The sequence below is a fragment of the Zonotrichia albicollis genome, chromosome 1, assembly GCF_047830755.1.
Source record: "Zonotrichia albicollis isolate bZonAlb1 chromosome 1, bZonAlb1.hap1, whole genome shotgun sequence".
In the NCBI taxonomy this organism is placed as follows: Eukaryota; Metazoa; Chordata; class Aves; order Passeriformes; family Passerellidae; genus Zonotrichia; species Zonotrichia albicollis.
The window spans coordinates 43,455,727-43,474,459 of NC_133819.1; the positions used below are offsets into that span (position 1 = coordinate 43,455,727).

The 18,733-nt window shown below is 38.9% G+C and overlaps 1 protein-coding gene across 1 annotated transcript in view; it reads right to left on the bottom strand.

Moving 5' to 3' along the window:
- Positions 1 to 7,278: 7,278 nt before the first annotated feature.
- Positions 7,279 to 18,733, bottom strand: part of MRPL3 (mitochondrial ribosomal protein L3) — a 28,620-nt gene continuing 17,165 nt past the window's right edge. The window contains exons 7-10 of the mRNA XM_005481002.3: positions 18,185 to 18,293; positions 16,426 to 16,503; positions 15,327 to 15,404; positions 7,279 to 7,901 (exon numbers count right to left, since the gene is read on the bottom strand). Of these exons, the coding sequence (XP_005481059.3) occupies positions 7,752 to 7,901; positions 15,327 to 15,404; positions 16,426 to 16,503; positions 18,185 to 18,293 (415 nt within the window). The 3' untranslated portion in view covers positions 7,279 to 7,751. The remainder of the gene's footprint in view (positions 7,902 to 15,326; positions 15,405 to 16,425; positions 16,504 to 18,184; positions 18,294 to 18,733) is intronic.

Genomic DNA, 18,733 nt, shown 5'->3' on the forward strand with positions numbered 1-18,733 from the left:
CTAATGAGCTGCACCCCATTTCTCTGCTTCTTGCCAGCTGTTACACTGAGTTCACCGGCCACCACACACCCAAAAGTGACTTGCAGGAATTCAGTTTGTTATTAAATGACTGGCAGCCAGTGCAACAGGGAGGCAACAAAGACAGATGAAGGGAGAGCAGAGCAGCAGAGATTGGGGGACTCCTCGGCATGGATCATCCTTGCATTTCAAAATGTGAGGTCTGTGCATCCTGCTGGCCCCTTACAAAATAATCTCGGTACCCAAAGTGCACAGCAGCAGGCACAGCAAGCAGGGGATTACTTAAGCCAGCTAAGGATGGGACTTAAGTTTAAATCCTGCCCTTAATCAGGGAAAGAAAGCCTTCCTGCAGGCAACCAGCAGGCCCTTTCCTCAGGAAATAATTCAGAGCTGGATTCCTCTTCTGAAGACGATGTGCCTGAATTTCTCTTTTCAGAAGGGTTGCTTATCTTTTCAGCTGGGTTAAAGCAGGCTCGCCAAGTGTGTGAGGCATCTTTATCTGCCCCATCTCCCTCCAGCCTTGCTCTCCTGGGAGTTCATCTATCTGATTTTGTCAGGTTGCTCTGCCAGACGATGCCCAAGCTGGATCCTTTTAATGCAGTCCTTAGCTACAAACACTTCCTAGGTTTGCTACCCACATCCATCCTGGTTTTGCAGCCTGTTCCCTTGCTCCCACCAACCTGCAGCACGAAGCCACGTCTCTCCTGTCAGAACTGCCTCTCTGCAAATTCCTCAGTGCCTCCATCCTCAGCTGCTCATCTCCACACCATGCCCCAGGGCCTGCAGTGCTGGGCTGCTCTCACTCCTTACGCACACCTTCCTCCTCCTCACTCCCTCGTCCTTCCTCTCTCTCCATCAGCTCTCAGGTGCTGCCCTCGGTGCAGCACAGCTCTAACAACGTGTCCAGTCCTCAGCTGTAAGGTATTTACTCTCCTCTCCTTCAAAGCCCTTTCAGAGCAGTCCCTGCCTCTCCAGGACCTCACACACACTTGTCCTGAGTCAAGTTTCATTTACAGTCCACAGTCTGTGGGATGAATCTTGTGGTATACTGATATCTCAGACTTGTGCTTTCTTGAAGCCACTACCTACTAGTATAAATATAAATGCACATAAATAGTATTTGTAAAGGTAAGAGTCTGGTTTGAAAAATACTTTGTAAGTAAAGAACTGGGCACTGGTAATGCATTAGGCTTCTTACATGTGAATTTACAAATAATTGCCATTTTAAAAATGTGGAAATATCTCATTTGTATATTCACATGTAAGAAACCTAATGCATTACCAGTGCCCAGTTCTTTACTTACAATTATTTTTACCTGATGATTAATAACTATGAAATTGTTTTGTCAAAGTCTTTCTGTATTTGAAAACATGCAGTTGCGTTTAATCATCCATAATAAAGCTTATTAAGTGATTAATAGAGGATGACCAGTTCAAGCACTGGCTTCAGATGACACCACCTGGTATTTCTGATACATTCTGCATTTCAGATGAGAGCAAGCTTTGTGTTCACATCAAAGCATGTATTTTGGACATCAGTAAATATGCTAGATCTGACTGGGGGGGGGGGGGAATGAACAATAGGGGAGCAGACCAACACTTTTGTTTTGCGTCTACGCTGAAGTTTCAGGACTCCATTTGAGTTTTTTTCAAAGAGTGCAGAGAACAGACTTTTCACCAGCTGGAGCAGTTGCACTGAGCTGTAAACAGGTGAGGTTTGAAAGGCTGTCAGTGAGACTGCTGATCAGAAATAACTTACAGCAAGGGCTGGGGGACAGGCACGTACACACACAGTTTATGCACTGTGGTGCTTGGGTTATTCAGCTCCTAACTCAGAGTGAGTTCATAGCTTTAACTCAGCAAACTGTGTTTCCAAAGCACTCCTTGGCTTTTCAGCAGCATCAGAAGACAAAGCCTCCCTGAAACTCCTTCCACAGTGTGTGTATGATGGGGGTGGGTCAGTGCCCTCAGTGAAGCCCATAAACAGGCAGGATTGAGCAGCCACACCATTAAAGGGTCCAACAGCTTCAAATAACAAGGCCTGAAACATTCTCAAGTCTCTGGTGCCTGCTGTGCCTGCAGGATGATAGCCTTTGGGCTCACAGCCACGGCTGTATGGATCCACGACTGTGTGACAAAGAGCCAAAGGACATTTCATGGCACCTTGTTCTGAGGGGGTGAAGTAGCAGGTCAGAAACCAACTGGCAATTTCACAGAAAACAATTGATTTTCTCTTTAAGTGCCATGCAGACAAAGCATTTCTCTCTCAACTTGTGACCAAGGGAAATGAAAGATGAGGGAAACAAAATAAAATGTTTATTTTCTATCAAGCTATTTCTCATATGCAGCTCTAATATAAAGGAAATATTCCAATAAAGGAAAATTTCAAGCCAGCCTAAGGAAGAACATGGTAACTCTAGAGAAAAATCTCCCTTTGGAAAGAGGTGGCGCAATTTGAGAACAAACCAGTGGACAAAAATGCCTTTCTTGCTTGCTGGAGAGAAAGGAACTGTGATTTTGAAATACATGCCATGTAGTAAATCTCTCATTGCCCACTGCCAAATTGTCATGCTTACTTTGTGTGGTGCTGGGCAGATGTATATTAAGCAAGACTGAGGCACAAAAACTGTAATTTGTGCTGGAAGATCACTGTTGCATGGAGCAACAAAAGGGCTCAGGTGGGATATACTGGGAATTTGTGGAACATCACTTCAAGAAAGGCCATATGCAGAAAATACGCTGTTTCAGAAATCTTGATCTTTCCTCTTGATCTTTTAGAAATAAAAAAAAGAAACTTTTATAAAATGACTCTTGCCTATGAATTATGAGTCATTCTGCTTTTCAATAGGGAATCAACCTGCCAAAGGACCTTCTTCAAGGTTTTGAGTGCCTGAAAAAAACACATTTTTCAAGGTTTTCTACTACTTAGAAAGGAAGTGAGGAAGGAGATGAAAACAGAGAAATGAAAGCTTGATTTAGCTGACTGGAAAGACTGTGTCACCCAGGGAAATGTGAAGAAAATTATACAGCACAACTTGATTGATATGAAATTGGTATATGTCAATTTTTTGCTAACAACCCCACCTTGCAATCCTGCCTCTTCCAAAACCCCAAATCTGGATTTGTGCATAACTTCACTTCAATGTGTATATCTTATGCCAGACTTTACACACATGAATTTGAGAAGCAGCAGGAAGCACCACAGTACAGAGGACCCCATCTTCAGCATATACTCATTACATTAGAGCAAATTATTCAAATAATTTTCTGTATTCACACTAAAAACTGCACTCATTTTCTCAGCTGACTTTCTCTTCTGGGCTCTGATGCAGTGACCGAAGTTACTGCCATGACAGTGAATACTAATTTAAGCCCCAAATGGAATTATTCCCAAGCAGTGATTTTCAATTCATGGGCAGAGGGTGCCAGTTGGATGAAAAAGCAAGATCACAGCTCAGGTCTTTGGTATTCCAACAGAAATGATCCTAAGCTGTATCAACCATGCATAATGGTGGGACCCCATATGTAAATACATTAATGGAATGAGGGAGATCTAGGACATTATTATGGATATTGATGCTGCTGGAAATCTTTCTTGATGCCCACTCCAGTGCCACATTCCCACTTACCATGCACACACTTCTGTGAAATGAGGGCAGAGATGCAAGGAAGATGCACTGAGACAAGGGCAGGATGCTGGAGCAGTGTGATAGCCCTCTACAGTTCACTTCCCACATGTTTTTGGGGTACTTCATGAGGTAGAAGTCAGCAGGCTGCTTTAATTTGGAGACTCCCTGTCCTGAGGTACCCCCTTCCTACCTGACTCCACAACTTGGCTGTGCACATTCCTCAGGAAAAACTGCCATCTGTCTGTTTGCTGCCACACTTCAGACACAGCAGAGCTGCACCCATTGAAATGAATTCTTTTTCTGGAGTGATAACATTAAGGCTATGTGTAATCAATTGAAATTCCTCCCCCAGAAACTGCATGCTGTCTCCAAAACCAATAAACACCCAAGGCCAAGGTCAGCATTCCTGCATGTTCTCACAGATGCTAAGTGCCTTCAAGCGTGTTATATGAATAAATCATACTAAGCTATGCTACATGCTAAGGTGTGCAACAAACCGGGGCAATTTGCTGCAGGAGAGAGATGCTCATTAAATGCAATTAATAAGCACTACCTGTGCACTGAAGGGCAGAGGAGCTAATTACTGGAAGACACTGTGTACAAATAATCTTTACAGTTATGAAACCATGGCATTCCCATGCAAAATCTCAAAGGGGGGTAGGGAATGACGTAAATCAGAAGAATGACCCAAGCCAAGCCATAGCTACGGACACAACAATCCTAAAATTAATGAACCCCACCACTGTCCTCTCTGTGGTTACTGGGCCCCTCTATTAGCCAGATTTTGAAGCACCCTAGGATAGGGCCAGCAACTTCCTTTGAATAGCATTCACCTTGGCATTCCAGGGAGCCTGTGTGCTGGAGCTCACAAGCACAGGGCTGGCACCAGGCTGCCAGTGGGAAGCCTCTGATTGGGGCTTGGGTTATGCACATCAGCTCCCTCACAGTTTACATCCTAATCAGTTTTCTTTCACAATGATGCACAAATCACAGAGTCTTCAAGGTTGGCAAAGGCTTCTAGGATCATTGAAGTCCTCCAGGATTTCTAGAATTCAGCAAGGAAACAGTAAGGAAGGTGGAATTTTACACATAAGCTCTTGTCGCCCCTTCAGTTTACTAGAATGATATTTGTTAAACACTAACAGAGAAAAACACATTTTTCCACACGAAGTGAAAGTAGCAAACGAAAATGTTTATCAGACTCACATAATGACAGAGCAATGGTATTTGAAAGTATGGTATTTCAAGAGAAATAAACTTTCCGTGTTTACCATCACTGGCTGCAATTATGTTGTCAAGAGACACATGAGTGTTTTGATTTCCTCTTCCTGCTGTCTTTTTATCTTCAACTTATATTGTAAGCTTGACACTGTTTATTCACGTACTATTAGAGAACCACTGAGAGGGGTTATTATTGAAGAGTATTTATTTTTCAAAGCAGTCACACCATGAAGCCACAGATTCAGCTAAAGCTTAACCCTACATCCTCCCCCAGAGCAGCATGTTCCTGATGTTAAAAACACCCCACTCACCCTAACAAACACAATAGCATAAGGAGAGGGTTAATGAGCTCCTGGACATGCAAACCCCAGATCAGTGCCTTGCCCACAGCACAAGAGCACAGAATTAACTCCTAGAATGACTCCAGAAAAAGGCCACAAAGGTGATCAGATGCTGGAGCACTTCTTCTATGAAGACAGGGTGAGAGAGCTGGGGTTGCTCAGCCTGGAGAGAATTCTTTGGGGAGACCTTGCAGCAACCTTCTCAAGTTATGGCACTGGCAGCAGAGCTTGCCAGCAATTACTTCCTTGGGCACCATAACAGCTCCCAGCTTTGGGTAGGATGTTGTCCTACAGGATTCAGAGCTCTGGTAACATGTTCAGTTCCTCCTCCTTAAATAACTACAGGTAATATGGAGTAAGAACTTATTTTTGTTGCTGTTGTTGCTTGCCTGAGAATATGTTACCTGATGGCTCTAAACTGTCATTACTCAGACACAGCAACAAAACACACAGATACATCTACTTGCAACAGAGCCCTTGGTCTACCTTTTCAAAAAAATTAACACATCCTTTTGCATGAGAAACTGTTGGCTCATCTGAGACACAAGGACTTGTTATTTGCCTGATTTTGTCTTTTATTTGAAGCTTAAAAGCACATCTCCATTAGCCACAACCTTTGGCCACAATGAATAAATATTCAGCTTCAACACCTTTGATAATGTCTAAAAATAGTTCATTAAACATCCTTAACCTTTTCTAAGAACAAACTTGTAGGTGGGCTTAAAGCATTTGGTGTCATTACACTTATGAACAATTTTGCTCCTTGAAATAAATTCAGCCTGGCTTTCTCAACTCAAAGTCCCCTCTCTACTCAGTAGAGCAGAAAAAGAGATGAAAACAATAAGGAAAATTAAAACACCACAAGCCTTCCAATGCCTGATGCAAGAATGGGTCAAATGGAAGTTTTTTGTTTGAGTTGCACTACTCTGAGCTCACATCAGCAGATCTCACCCATCTCCCTCTGCTTCTGCTCTACAGAAAATACTTTGGGACATCAGCTTGCAGCTGAGCTATGGAAAGCTCTTGTCTTTGATGTTCAAGCACTCTTGATAAAGATGGAAAAGGTTTCACCTGCACATCTTAGTAAAAACGGGACCTGAATAAGCAGCACCACAAAAAATCACACAGCTCACACCCAGCACACATTTCAAAATCAAAACTGCTGAGATTACTCTGACAGAATACTGGTTTCAACAGACACTTTAAAACTGAACAAATGGAAGGCAACATTAACTACAGTATTGTCTGAATGGCTGCAGTCATTCTCCGGAGCAACATGATCAGATCATTGGAATTTCACTTTTTATGCCAGAAAGGGAAAAGTTCTCTTACCCAAGAAACAGGAATTGAAGTACTTTGGTGATTTTCCCCACACTGAAATATGATCTGATATAATAAGAGTTCAAGTTAGTGTACTACCATAAACCTGTGGCTTCCTTTGAGCTCATAGCTTGTGATGAAGCTGCAAAGATGAGCAGAGAGCACTGCCAGGGTATTAATGGTAACACTAAGCAAATTCTTGAACTACTGCAGGGCTTGTGAGTAAAGTGCTCAGATGGCAGTGACACTTATGAAGGTACTTCTGCACATGAGAAGATCTACAGAATCCAAAAGATCAAACTTATAAATAGTAAATAATGCAAAATGAAAAGCAGAAGGGGCATGATCCCAGCTTCTATTGAAAGGTGGGATAGAAGAAAAAAATGAGCACTATCATAAAGACAAATGCCTCACATTTGGCCTCTTTCCTTGGAAATAGCTCTCCTGTAACAGCATAAGAATCCAATACAAATACCATGGTAGATGCACAGAGACTTCTCCAGAGAGCATACAAGGGACCCTCAGTGAAGTTCAGAACAAGATGTTAGCAAAGGTGACAAACAGGTGGTCTCTGCATTCCTAGTGCTGCTTTGTTACTGAATGTTTCCCACCCAAACACTCCCTCACCCTACACATGGCCACCATCACCCTTCCTCCAGAAAATCTGTTGGGTATCTGCTACATTAAACAACACAAAGGCAAAAGGAGAGAAAGAGATCTGGATAAAGAAAGGACGCAAAACAAGCTCATTCTGCAAAACAATGCTCACGCATTTTCTTGTTTTATTTTGGATAATTCTTCATGGATCCTCCCCACCTCAGATGCCAAGGCAGATTTGGAACCTTTTTCTGATTTGATCAGAGTTGCCCAGTATACTTTACATAAAAGAGAAACAGAATTTGTTCACATTCAGAAAATGAACTGGAACCATCTTCAAAACAACAGTTTTTCAGGATTGTGTAGGTTTTCACAGCCTGGGACAGAGCACAAAAGGTCACTGAAGACACATTTTGGTGTGCTTTACAATCTGTCCCTCAGACCAACCTGTTGCTTTAAGTACAGGTTTGAGACTGACAGTGGGAAATCTGATTACCTGACCAAAATGGCAATACCTGAAGTGTTTAAGTCAGTTGGCCAGACTGCAGTTCATAGGCTTACTTTTATACAGCCTTGCAATGTACATGAAAATAACAAAACTGTGTTTTCAGAGATGCGAGGAACATTATGCGAATGTGACAGATGGATCTGTGAACTGGAAAATCTCCTCATCAAAAAGGTCTTCTGGTAGTTCTTCATCTCCATCAGCAAAAAATGTAGGGAATGGAGGGTTTTTATTGCAGTCCTTGTAAGTAGGCAATTTGCTATCTCTGACCTGAAAAGCAGCAAGGGGGAGAGTAGGGTTAATAGATCTTACAGAAGATTTTTAGACAGTGATACACTAGAATTTAAAGAACTCAGCTTGCATGCATAACAAAAACCCAACAGCCTTCACATTCCACTTGTTTAAAGAATTCCAGGTAAAATCATCAGTTACTTTAACATCAACCCCAGATACTGAATTTAACATTTTGTACTCATTATTAAAGAGATTTTCAAAATCAGCAAAACTAAGCAAACAAACAAAAAATCCTAAGAGAATCTGTCATTACAGTGAATCAAAACATACTTATTGAATTCATATTCACAATATGAATGCATTGCTCAATATTTTACAATGTTATTAAAATAGAAGTATAGCTTGTTTAAACAGTGCTTATTTCTCACAGTATGTTCCTACATGACATTCCAAGTTCTATTATGCAGTGTAATCATCTCTTCAACAAACAAGACACGCGTTTGTATGGGTGATGCAAACTAATTACGGCAACTAATTTTGCAAAGATATGTGCATGTTCTGTACTGAATCCCTCTGGCTATTGCAGAGCTGCTCAGTGACTGCAGAGTTAAACATCTAAAATTCTCCACTCAGGAATCAGTACCTAAGTTTGTTGAACATGTGCCTCTAAGACAGCTTATTTGCTAGAAGAGAGGTGCCACAGAGAAATTCCTTTACTGACCTCTCTACATGTGGAAAGATTTAAAATCTAGCCCCTGAAACTCCAATCTCTGAAGAAAATTAGTAGCAAGAATTATCAGCAAAAAGCAGTTTGTCTGCAGTAGCAGATAGAAGGCTGGTATCTCTGAATAAAAAAAAAAAAAAAAAAGGGCTACAAATTCTTAAATTTGATTTAAAATTAAATTCTTTTTTATATTGTTACATATCATCTTCCTCCTGAGCAGTAATAATCCCCTTCAGGCACTATACTCAAGTGGATTAAAAAAAAAAAGTGCAAATAGATTACACAAAATTTCAGTAGAGAGAAGATAAGCTCTTCCTCTTAGCTTTTGGTGGGGTTTTAAAGAACAGGATGCTTGTTCTTACTTGGCTAGACAAAGACCTCACATAGGACAGTTCTGATTTATGCCAAAAATTAAATTAAAAAAAATTTATGCCCACTTAATGCTTTGTTCTGACAGCACTGTATTTACCAAATTCATATCTACTATTACTTGAACCTTTTCCAAAATCCATGAGGATTCCTGCAGATAGCACATACAATAAATTTGACGTTCCAATATATTTTTTAGAGCAAGCTTGATAAACAGAAGAAAGCCTTTTGCTAAGAATGAGGGGGTGAGGGGTTCAATGTGTTGCACTGGTTAGGATGGCTAAGTAGCTTTTCAAGTAGAACACTGCTCCTCTGTAGCAGAGTTCTCTATGGCCTTGTGAACTGCCAGGCCTGTAGTTCCCAGTTTACACTGCACATCTAGTTGCAATGAACCAGACTGAGGCCAAGTCCACACACGTTTGCTGCAACAGTGAGTGAGAAGAAACAGTCAGAGCTTCAGCAGTGTCACCTGAAGGATGGCATCTTCAGGGATGTCATCCTTCCTTTCAATACACTGTGGCTACTTCTTTTGCTACATGAAACTCCATTTTAACTGCTCCACTGGTTATCTATTATTTCCCTTGCTAATTTCTCCTTTACTCTCTAATCCTATTACACACCAAAAGCTTTCTCTGTCAACAGCAAAACCCCTCATGGTCCCTACATGAGTTAGTATCAGAAAGATTAGAAGAAATGATTGTATTTATGATAACTTACTCATTTAATGTATATCTCATTTAAACCTTCTTCATGTCTACTTTTTGTTATTTTTGATTGTTTTCATCAAGAAATAGTATGTGCTGTTATATATAGGCTGTGTCATTGCAGGCAGCTCTGGACACCCAGAAAATGAAAGGAATTGAAATGTTTGTTTTCCTCCTATTTTTTTCCATTACTTCTTAAAACAATTTCTAAAGACAGGATTTGGCAGTAAGACATCTGCTCTTAACTGAAGGAAAAATCTAACAGTCTAATCTCAGTCCTGAATTAGTTTACTTAAATGAATTTAAGATTTCTGTCCAGACTTAACATTGTACCAATTACATATTAATGCCAAGGGGAATTTTGGACAGAGTATCTCCAGTGTGATGTGGAGAATCCTTAAAATAGTTTTGAGATTCTCACGAAGCAGCTCCAACAGACCATTGTTGCACTGTTTCATTTTGCCCCTTCCAAACTCCTCAGCAGCTTGACAGATCCCAGAAGCACAGGTCACATCTGATGTTAACGTTGTTTTCTTCTGATATGGTAATTTTTTTTATTGGTATAATTGATGCAGTATTTCTTTTGACTGGTGAAACTTCTACGCTTTCTCTACACTCATAGCTTTAGAATGCAATTTAAAGTAAAAAAGTGTTATCTCAGAGCATCAGTACCAAACTAAATGAAACTCTTTCTCTTGAAATTAATAAAGTCAGATAGTATTCTGTTATCAGGTATTATCCTATTTAAAGGAAGAACCCAACTTTGTTTTACACCTGAAAGTATCGATTAGCAACTAAAACATGGTTGTTTAAGTTGCTAAAAAACATTTATCTGTCTTCTCAAGAGAATTATTTAATTACTCCCTTTACATTTATAAAGGGCCCAGCATAGCAAAGGTTTCAGTAATCTGAGGTAAGAGATACAGGAACAATAATGTCACAGCAGTATAAAGAGGTTCAGTGGTGTGGAGCAGCAGCAGTTACACTTGTCTGTATAGGCACGTTCACAGAAAAGAAGTGCAGGTGATCCAGCACAGCTCTTCCTGCTCTCCTAGTAACCTCCTGAGAACATCCTCCTAACAGAGGAGCAAGTTTTCATGCTGTGTTACTAAAATCCAGTGAATTTGGCTCTCATCCCCAGAAGGAATCAAGCTCATAGCCCAAACTGTTACTGCAATCCATAAAAGTATTTGCTATATACCTCATATAATAAATGCTGGGCTCACTTAACTGTTATATTAATAGCACTATATATTACAGTAGACTATACTATAGATAGACAGATGTTATATACAGATGATGGTATAGCCACCACAGTGTATTCTCTGACAGGTCATTTTATCTAGAAAAATACTAGACAAAGCTGAAATTGGAGCTGGTTGGGTCACTAAATCTTTAAACAGTCATAAAGGGTTTTGCAGACAATTAATAAACTGCACTTATGTATGTGCCCTATATGGACAGTGTAATGGGTAGTATAAACAAACACAAACTCAGAAATCTATCACCACAAAAGGCTTAATGTGGTCTTAAACAACTGTTAAAAACTGATGCTTAAGTCACAACTCACATTTGTAGTTTAACAGGGCTTCAGGCTGTGTTAGCAACCACAGCAAAGAATGCAAGCTATTTGTGTATAAAATGTGTTTAAATATAGAAAATTATTAGAAATAAGTTCTCAAGGTGTCTATTTTTAAAGCTAAACATAAAAACTGAATCCAAGAATTATATCCATTTCTTACCAGCCTTATTTTGTCTTAAAAAATAACTCAGCCATACAAATCCCCCTAAAACCTGCACACAACTCTATGAATGAGGCCCAAGGCACAGGACAGAGAACATGAAAGAACTGAAGGCACCACACTATGCCTGCATGTCCTCAAATTGAGCAGAGGGCACCCAATCCAGGCATCAACAACTAGCAACACAGCACAGTAACATTGGGAAGTGTGATACAAAATCAGTAGGATGCAAATCACTACATCTCATTAAAAAAAAAAAAAGAGCCAAACAAAAATAGGGAATGTCAGGACTTAAATTACTAGCTCAAGTGGAACATCATACTAAAGCAACTTGGATACTTCAATTGGACTCAGGTCTAGCATACAAACAGGTCAGTTCAGTATCAACTTGTAAAGCAACTCCTATGAGATACAAGATTTCCCAGAATTTCTGCCCTCACTACAAGTGATATATTTAAAGTGATCAACACAGAATACCCTAAGAAAATCAGGTGCCTTAAAATCAGGGCAGGTATAAAATACTATCCTAGACCAAGTATAACATCGTGAATTATAATATACTATATCACCCTCCACTAAAAGGCATCTAATTAAAGAGGGAGTTAAGTCTTGTGCATCTCTCTTGAATGACAAAAGATAAGTTTTTGATAATACACCTGGGAGAGCAATCTGGAGCCATGACCTTTAGAAAGAGAAAGCTGTTATAGATGGTAACTACAGGCCCTGGGATCTAAGAAGATACCCCAGAAAGAAATAGATGTTTCCTGAGGTAGGCAATCTTGATAGGCCCAACACACAAATTTCACAATTGCTTACTCTGCAATGATATTCTTTTAACAGAAGAACTCTGTGCATTCCAGCACACTCCTAAAGTTTCTTAATTTTATCACACCTTGCAATTGAGAAAGAAATCCATGTAAGCTTTTTTCATTCATTTTCCAGTTGGCCAGAAACATGACTGATGTCAGTTATTTACCTGCATACTTCAATATGCATGCAATATCAAATGAAAGCTGATTCTAATTAAAAACAGAAACCCATCAATCCTAGTATTCTGCAATTTTATTCTGCTGAAAACAGAACTTGAAAAATTTAAGTGCTTCATCTCTGTCTGAATAGAGTGCTGATGCATGAAGTTTCCAAAAATACAACATACAAAATAAATATATGCTTTAAAGGTGCACTATGGTTTTAATGGTTACCAAGCAACACAGAGTGGGTACTGAACACAAATGCCTTCCCCTTGGAGGCACACAAAGAGGGAAGTGTTATGCAATATTTCACTCTGGAACTCAAAGACAGATGGATTCAAATTCCCTAGACATTATTCCTACTTATTACAGGCAGGTACTTAGTGGAATGAACAGTAATTACAGCAGCTAATATCCCATAATTCCTCTCCCCAACTACAGATCCAAACAAATATACAACAATATATTGGAAGTCGAAGTCTATAAGCAAACAAGAAATCACTGGAAGAAAGGTGTAAGGAAGCTAAAAACACCACAGATGAGTGCAGCGAGATTAATGAAGAAAAAAAACCCCCAGAAATCAGACAACCAAATAGTATTGCTTTACCTGATTTTATAATTAAAGCCTTTTCTACTCTTCACAGATATATTTGAAAAAATAAGGGAAAAAATGAATGTAAAGTAATTCATATGGCTCATGCAAGGAAAAAGCCACAGAATGGATCCATCAGCTCAAGGAACTGGAATGAAATGTAGCTTACTACATATTGCCTTCAATCTCCTAATAAGACTGGAAGCAATTTTGGGAGACCTATTTCCTAATAGCAGTGACACCTACTGCTGTGTCTTTACCTCATACAGTGTTACTTATTATTAAATGTGGTGAAAATTTGAGTCTGGAGCACTTTGGCCAAAATCTTTCATATTCTCTGTTATCTTAAGCAAGGAGCTCTAAGGGAAGAAAAGCCTCATTCTTCCCATGTATGTTCTTTTCCAAGCAGAATGTGCAGGGTTTGATCAGCAAGGGAAGAATGATTTGTTTGAATGAGATCTTCATGGTGTACTGCACTAAGAATGTGCAGTATTAACACACAGAGCTTTGTTTTAAAAAACAATTTATATTAAAGTTGTGTAATAAATGTTTGTTTCCTTAACTCACTTAAAATCAGAAATAAAAATTAATTATTGAGTCTAGTTAGAATTAAAGTTATAATCTGGTAAAAACAGGCACTGCACTCATCTCAGTGGCTTCATAAGATGTTGCATCCTTACAGATAAAACATGTGAGATGTGTACCTGCATTTGCCACCAGATGTGGATTTTAATGGCATTACCAGGGTAACAAGATGCACAATATTTTTCAACAATTAACTCTTGCTTAAGAGAACTATTAAGATCAAAGAATACAGTCTGGGCATCAAAGATTTCTCAATTTTCCAGCTACATTATGCTGCTTGTATGCACACATTATTATTTAAAACTAACATCCCAAAATAAATTCCCACTTAATTAAATTTCAGACTGACATTGAGAAACCAGGTTCATGCCTCAGGATTAGGAACACATACTTTGAACACAGTTAAGAAAAGTTCATTCAGTCCAACATACAGATGAAAAGCCAGTCAAACCACACTTTTAATTCTATGTAATTGCTGTCCCGCCCAGCAATTTTGCAGAAATTGTCCTGAAAACCACTTTTCCTGGACACCTCTTAACCAATTTTCACTACATTTGGAAGAGAAATGTGTAATGTATTCCCCAGGCTTGGGCAGGACATTAAAATAAAACCAGTTAAGAGATACCTTGCCTGGGAAAAAAGGCCTTATTTGCAGCAAGAGAAACATTAATTTTCTATGGCTAAAAACCCTACTTGAAGGCAAGGTTGCTGTACACAGGCCCAGGAGCTGTAGAGTTCTGCTCCACAACTAAGAGACAAAATAACCCGATATTTACATTATTATTATTATTATTATTATTATTATTATTATTATTATTATTATTATTATTATTATTATTATTATTATTACTACAGAAGATACTTTTCAAGTCCTCAACCATTTAAATCCCTGCAGTATTTCTGAGGATTTAAAACTCTCAGATACAGAGGTACATGCATACCAAACTCATCATAGTCCTTCACAGCAAAGACATTTGATACCCTGCACTTTATTCAGTCACAATGGAAACAACTTCCTCCAAGTAAGTGGTTTGCAGGTATGTAGAATATAAGTAGAAAGAAAGTAACAAAGAAAATTCTACTTTGAAAACTACCCTTGAAAAGCACTTTTCTTGCTTTGATGTGAATTATTTACATCATAAGAACACTTCTCAGACTCTTCGTTGTTTCAAGACTGTCTACGGAAAACTGAAACAATATCCAAATAATTTGCAATTAATCCTGCAGACTGCCACAGAAAATAGCACTGGCACATTTATACTGATTCCAAAGAGAACTCAGGTCTTTATTGTGAACTCCAGCTGTCTCTTTGTGTACCTCAACTGCTTCTTGGAAAGGTAACTGCTACTGGGTATGGGAATGCTTAAATAACCTCTTAAAGCAGGAGTTGTTGTGTGTCTGTTCATCAATATAACACTTAAATAACATTCTGGATATAACAAATAACATTCTGGAAACCTCACCACCATGTTACAGGCTCATGTTGGCATTCAAAGGGGGTGGACACAGCTTACCACAGGGTTCAGCAACGGTGTTGGTGTATCCTAGGATATGTGGGTGCAAATCTAAGAAGGAGCCATTCAGAGTGCCCTACTGAGCCATTCACTGCTGACCACGCTCTATCACTGAACTGACTCCACTGCCCTTTGATTCAACAGTACAAGATTTCTCAGAAGAAATTAAAATTGCATCCTACCACTGTTTCTCTATTTGTAAATTGATCTGTAGAGAGCTTAGGAGTCACTAATACCAGTACTGAAAGTAGCAAACATACCTTCACCAGGCAATTGGTGTGACCTGGAACAGACCCATTTACATAAATAATGTCATGTTTTGTATTGATCCTCCACACCTAGGAGACAGAAAAAAAAATAAAAATCAAACATTGAGTTCTCTTTAGAGATTATTCACAGTTCTACAAGAAGAAGTCTAGCAAAGCCCAGACTGAGTAATTGGTTATGATACCCTGGGGAATAAAAATGTTCTGTACAGGCCTAAACTTGCCACAGAATTCACTCACATGCCTCTCTGGGTGCAAAGTTTCCTAATGCAAGAGACTAAAACAGTTTTAAAGGGCTGGTGACTGTATTTGGTAAAGCAGCTCTTTGTTCAGCATAACACCAACCAAAGCTCCCAGGTCTCTTTTCCCTCTAACAGCAATAAGTTGAAAAAGATGAAAAACATCACAGGTGACAAAATAAAACAAATGTCCTTGTGAAAATGTTCCCCCTACCATATGTAAATTTCTTAACTCAATCAGGGGCTCAACTGAACACACACATTTTCTGCTACAAAAAATTAGTTATAGTAAACTGAGAACAACAGCAGCACTTTTTGGCAAACTAGAGGTCAGAATGCTTTTTGTGCAAACTGCAGAGGTTGACTTCAGAGACAGAGCAGTTTTAATAGCTCAGGAGCCACTGTAGCTATGCACAAATCAGAATCAGGACAGAAACTACAAGCCCCTTTTTGCAAATGAAAGCGAAAGGCCATGACCAAGTCAGAGCTTCAAACAACTCAGATTTGGGTTGGATGTGAACAATGGAATAGGCATGGAGACATTAACTGAAGTCATCAAAAGCCTGATTGTTTTCCCTCTTCAAAGGCAGAAGTCAAGGGACATAAGGAAAAACACAATGGATGTGGAAGCATCACCTGAAATTCCAGTTTCCAGGGTACCACAAACACAAAAGGATGTTCAGATAAGTTATTTGTAACCCACAAGAGAACAGGAGAACACATTTGCTGCTCTGCTATTTCCAGTTTGCTCACTTCAAATGCAGCTGTCTGGACTCTTGCAGAGATGGCAGACAGGACACCACTGCTTGGCAATGCCACCACCTTATACACACACTGGTATAGCCAGAACTCACCTTTAATCCAAAAGATGTCCTGTAGATGTTACCCATTTTACCAGGCATTTTCTTTCCACGATAAACTTTGGCAGCTTGCTAGATAAAAACAAGGTCAAAACCACCATGTTAACTGCAAGAAGTACACCAGACAAAATATGCTGGTATTTCCAAGGCTGAAAATATATAATATCAAAAAAATCTAATCCTGATAAGCATTTTAAATACCTCCTGCCAGAAGTTAGGTTTTACTCTACATGTGTCCTGAAATACTTGACCACAATCACAAGATTTATATATATATTTATACACACACACATAGACACTGTAGTTTCTCTCCTTCCCTAATCAAAAAGTTTTTACACTGATGTCAATCAGATCTTTTTTAACGTGTACTCTTGAGAGTGGAATTTTTAATTACATTTCCCAGTATTCCTTTGGTTCTGTACCCAATTTTGATTGGCTGAGCATAAACTGGACAACTAAGGTGGGGAAAAAAGGCAGGAACAAATGAAATCATTTTCACTGTTTGAAAAAGGATATCTATCCTGCACCTCTCTGTTAAACATTAATAATGTTTCTTGGAGTATTTCTTAATTCTTGTGGAAATCAAGATTTCAGGAAATCAGTTGCAATGCAGTTGTAGGGAGACGATTTTCTACTGAACAGTCCTGGATTACAAAATGTCTGAGATAGTACTTTCCCATCTATGGTTGGCTATCAAGGCATTGCTTTTCCCCTGTTGCATCCTTTCACTTTGTTTCCTTCCCATCACACCTACTTCCAATACCATTTTTCATTCTATATACTTTGTGAAATTACATGCAGCATTACTGCTTAGGAAATTCTAATTTAAAGAAAAGTAAAGGGGTTATTTTGTAATGATGAATACCATCTGCTAAAATAGTGTTTAGTGTTCAAATATTTACATTCTTCAATGAAAACAAGTGCCAGGTGTAGAATTCTTCTGCCAGCTGAAACTGAGAACTATAAATCAGTAACACATGCTTTTACACTCCCAAATACTCAAACTTCATTGACTGCTGCCTTTTTGCTTTTACTATTCTCTTGAGCATTATTAATCCTTCTTTAAATTTTAATTTCTCTAAGAAATTTACAGACAGTTCATGTTCAGTACTATGACTAAGTTTATCTTAATTAGCTTGCAAAATATTCTTCTTAGTTAAGTCTAAATATTGTACAGCCTTTATAAGACAAAGCCTAAAATTAACTTGTTCAAAGAGCTTTTATACTAATATTATTTATAGTTTGAAATGTAAAAGTATGACTCTGTACTCTGCTTAGAAATGCATAGAAGCTTACACACTTCTGGGAATAATTCCCTACTAAATTATGGGGATCAGTTCATTATGCAGCTACACATGCCAGGCAAGGTGATAAAAGCAACCAGGGTTCCAAAGAACAGTACAATATCTGCAGGATAAAATATCAGGCAAATCCATTCCAATCTATAAATGCTGTGATAAAAGCTTCTTAGAACTCTCTTTGAAGAATTAATGCTGTTCCTCTCACTATATTACAAAATATGCCAATTAGCTCAGTTAAAATATGAGCATTTACCAGCAATACAGAATATTCATAAATCAAGGCCTAAGAGAACAGCACTGCTCCTTATACAGGATTCTGAACTTCCTTTGCTGCTGGGATTCCCTGCTAGCACAGAGTAAGTGTGGCAGCTAGCTACTGTACATTTGTTCAGCTCTAGTAAGCTGTTCTAAAAACACAGAGGAATGTTTTACTGGGAAATGAGAATCCTTACATTGGTAGATATTGCTCCAGGTCGTCTGTGAGTTTTTGTCTGGCCATGGCTTGCAGGCTGACCTTTAAATCCCCACCTTTTCATGACACCTTGAAATCCTTTACCAATTCTGGAAACAAAAATAATTAAGAAACAAACCTGGGTTAGTCAGACATAAGCTTTCTAGCAATAATCAACAATTCCAGTCAGGCTCATGATTTTTTTACCTTTAACAACACTAGCTTAGGGAAGAAGATACTTAAACATGGTATAAAAATCTGTACTTTGTACCATAAACGTATTTTAGTACAATGCTTAAAGACTGCCTTACAGAATAAGAAGCACTAGAAGAGTCAAACAGGCAAGAAGACTAACATAAAATGCTCTTTGCTGTGATTGTCCTCAATAAAAGTTACCATAATGCATCTGTCACCAAGTGAGCAGCAGAACAAATAAACAAAAACCCTGTCAAAATCCCAAATAATACCATATACCACAACTTAATATCTGGCCTAAGCATCGAGAGAGGGAAGGGATGGCTACTTAGAAGGAACATTTCTCTTTCATACA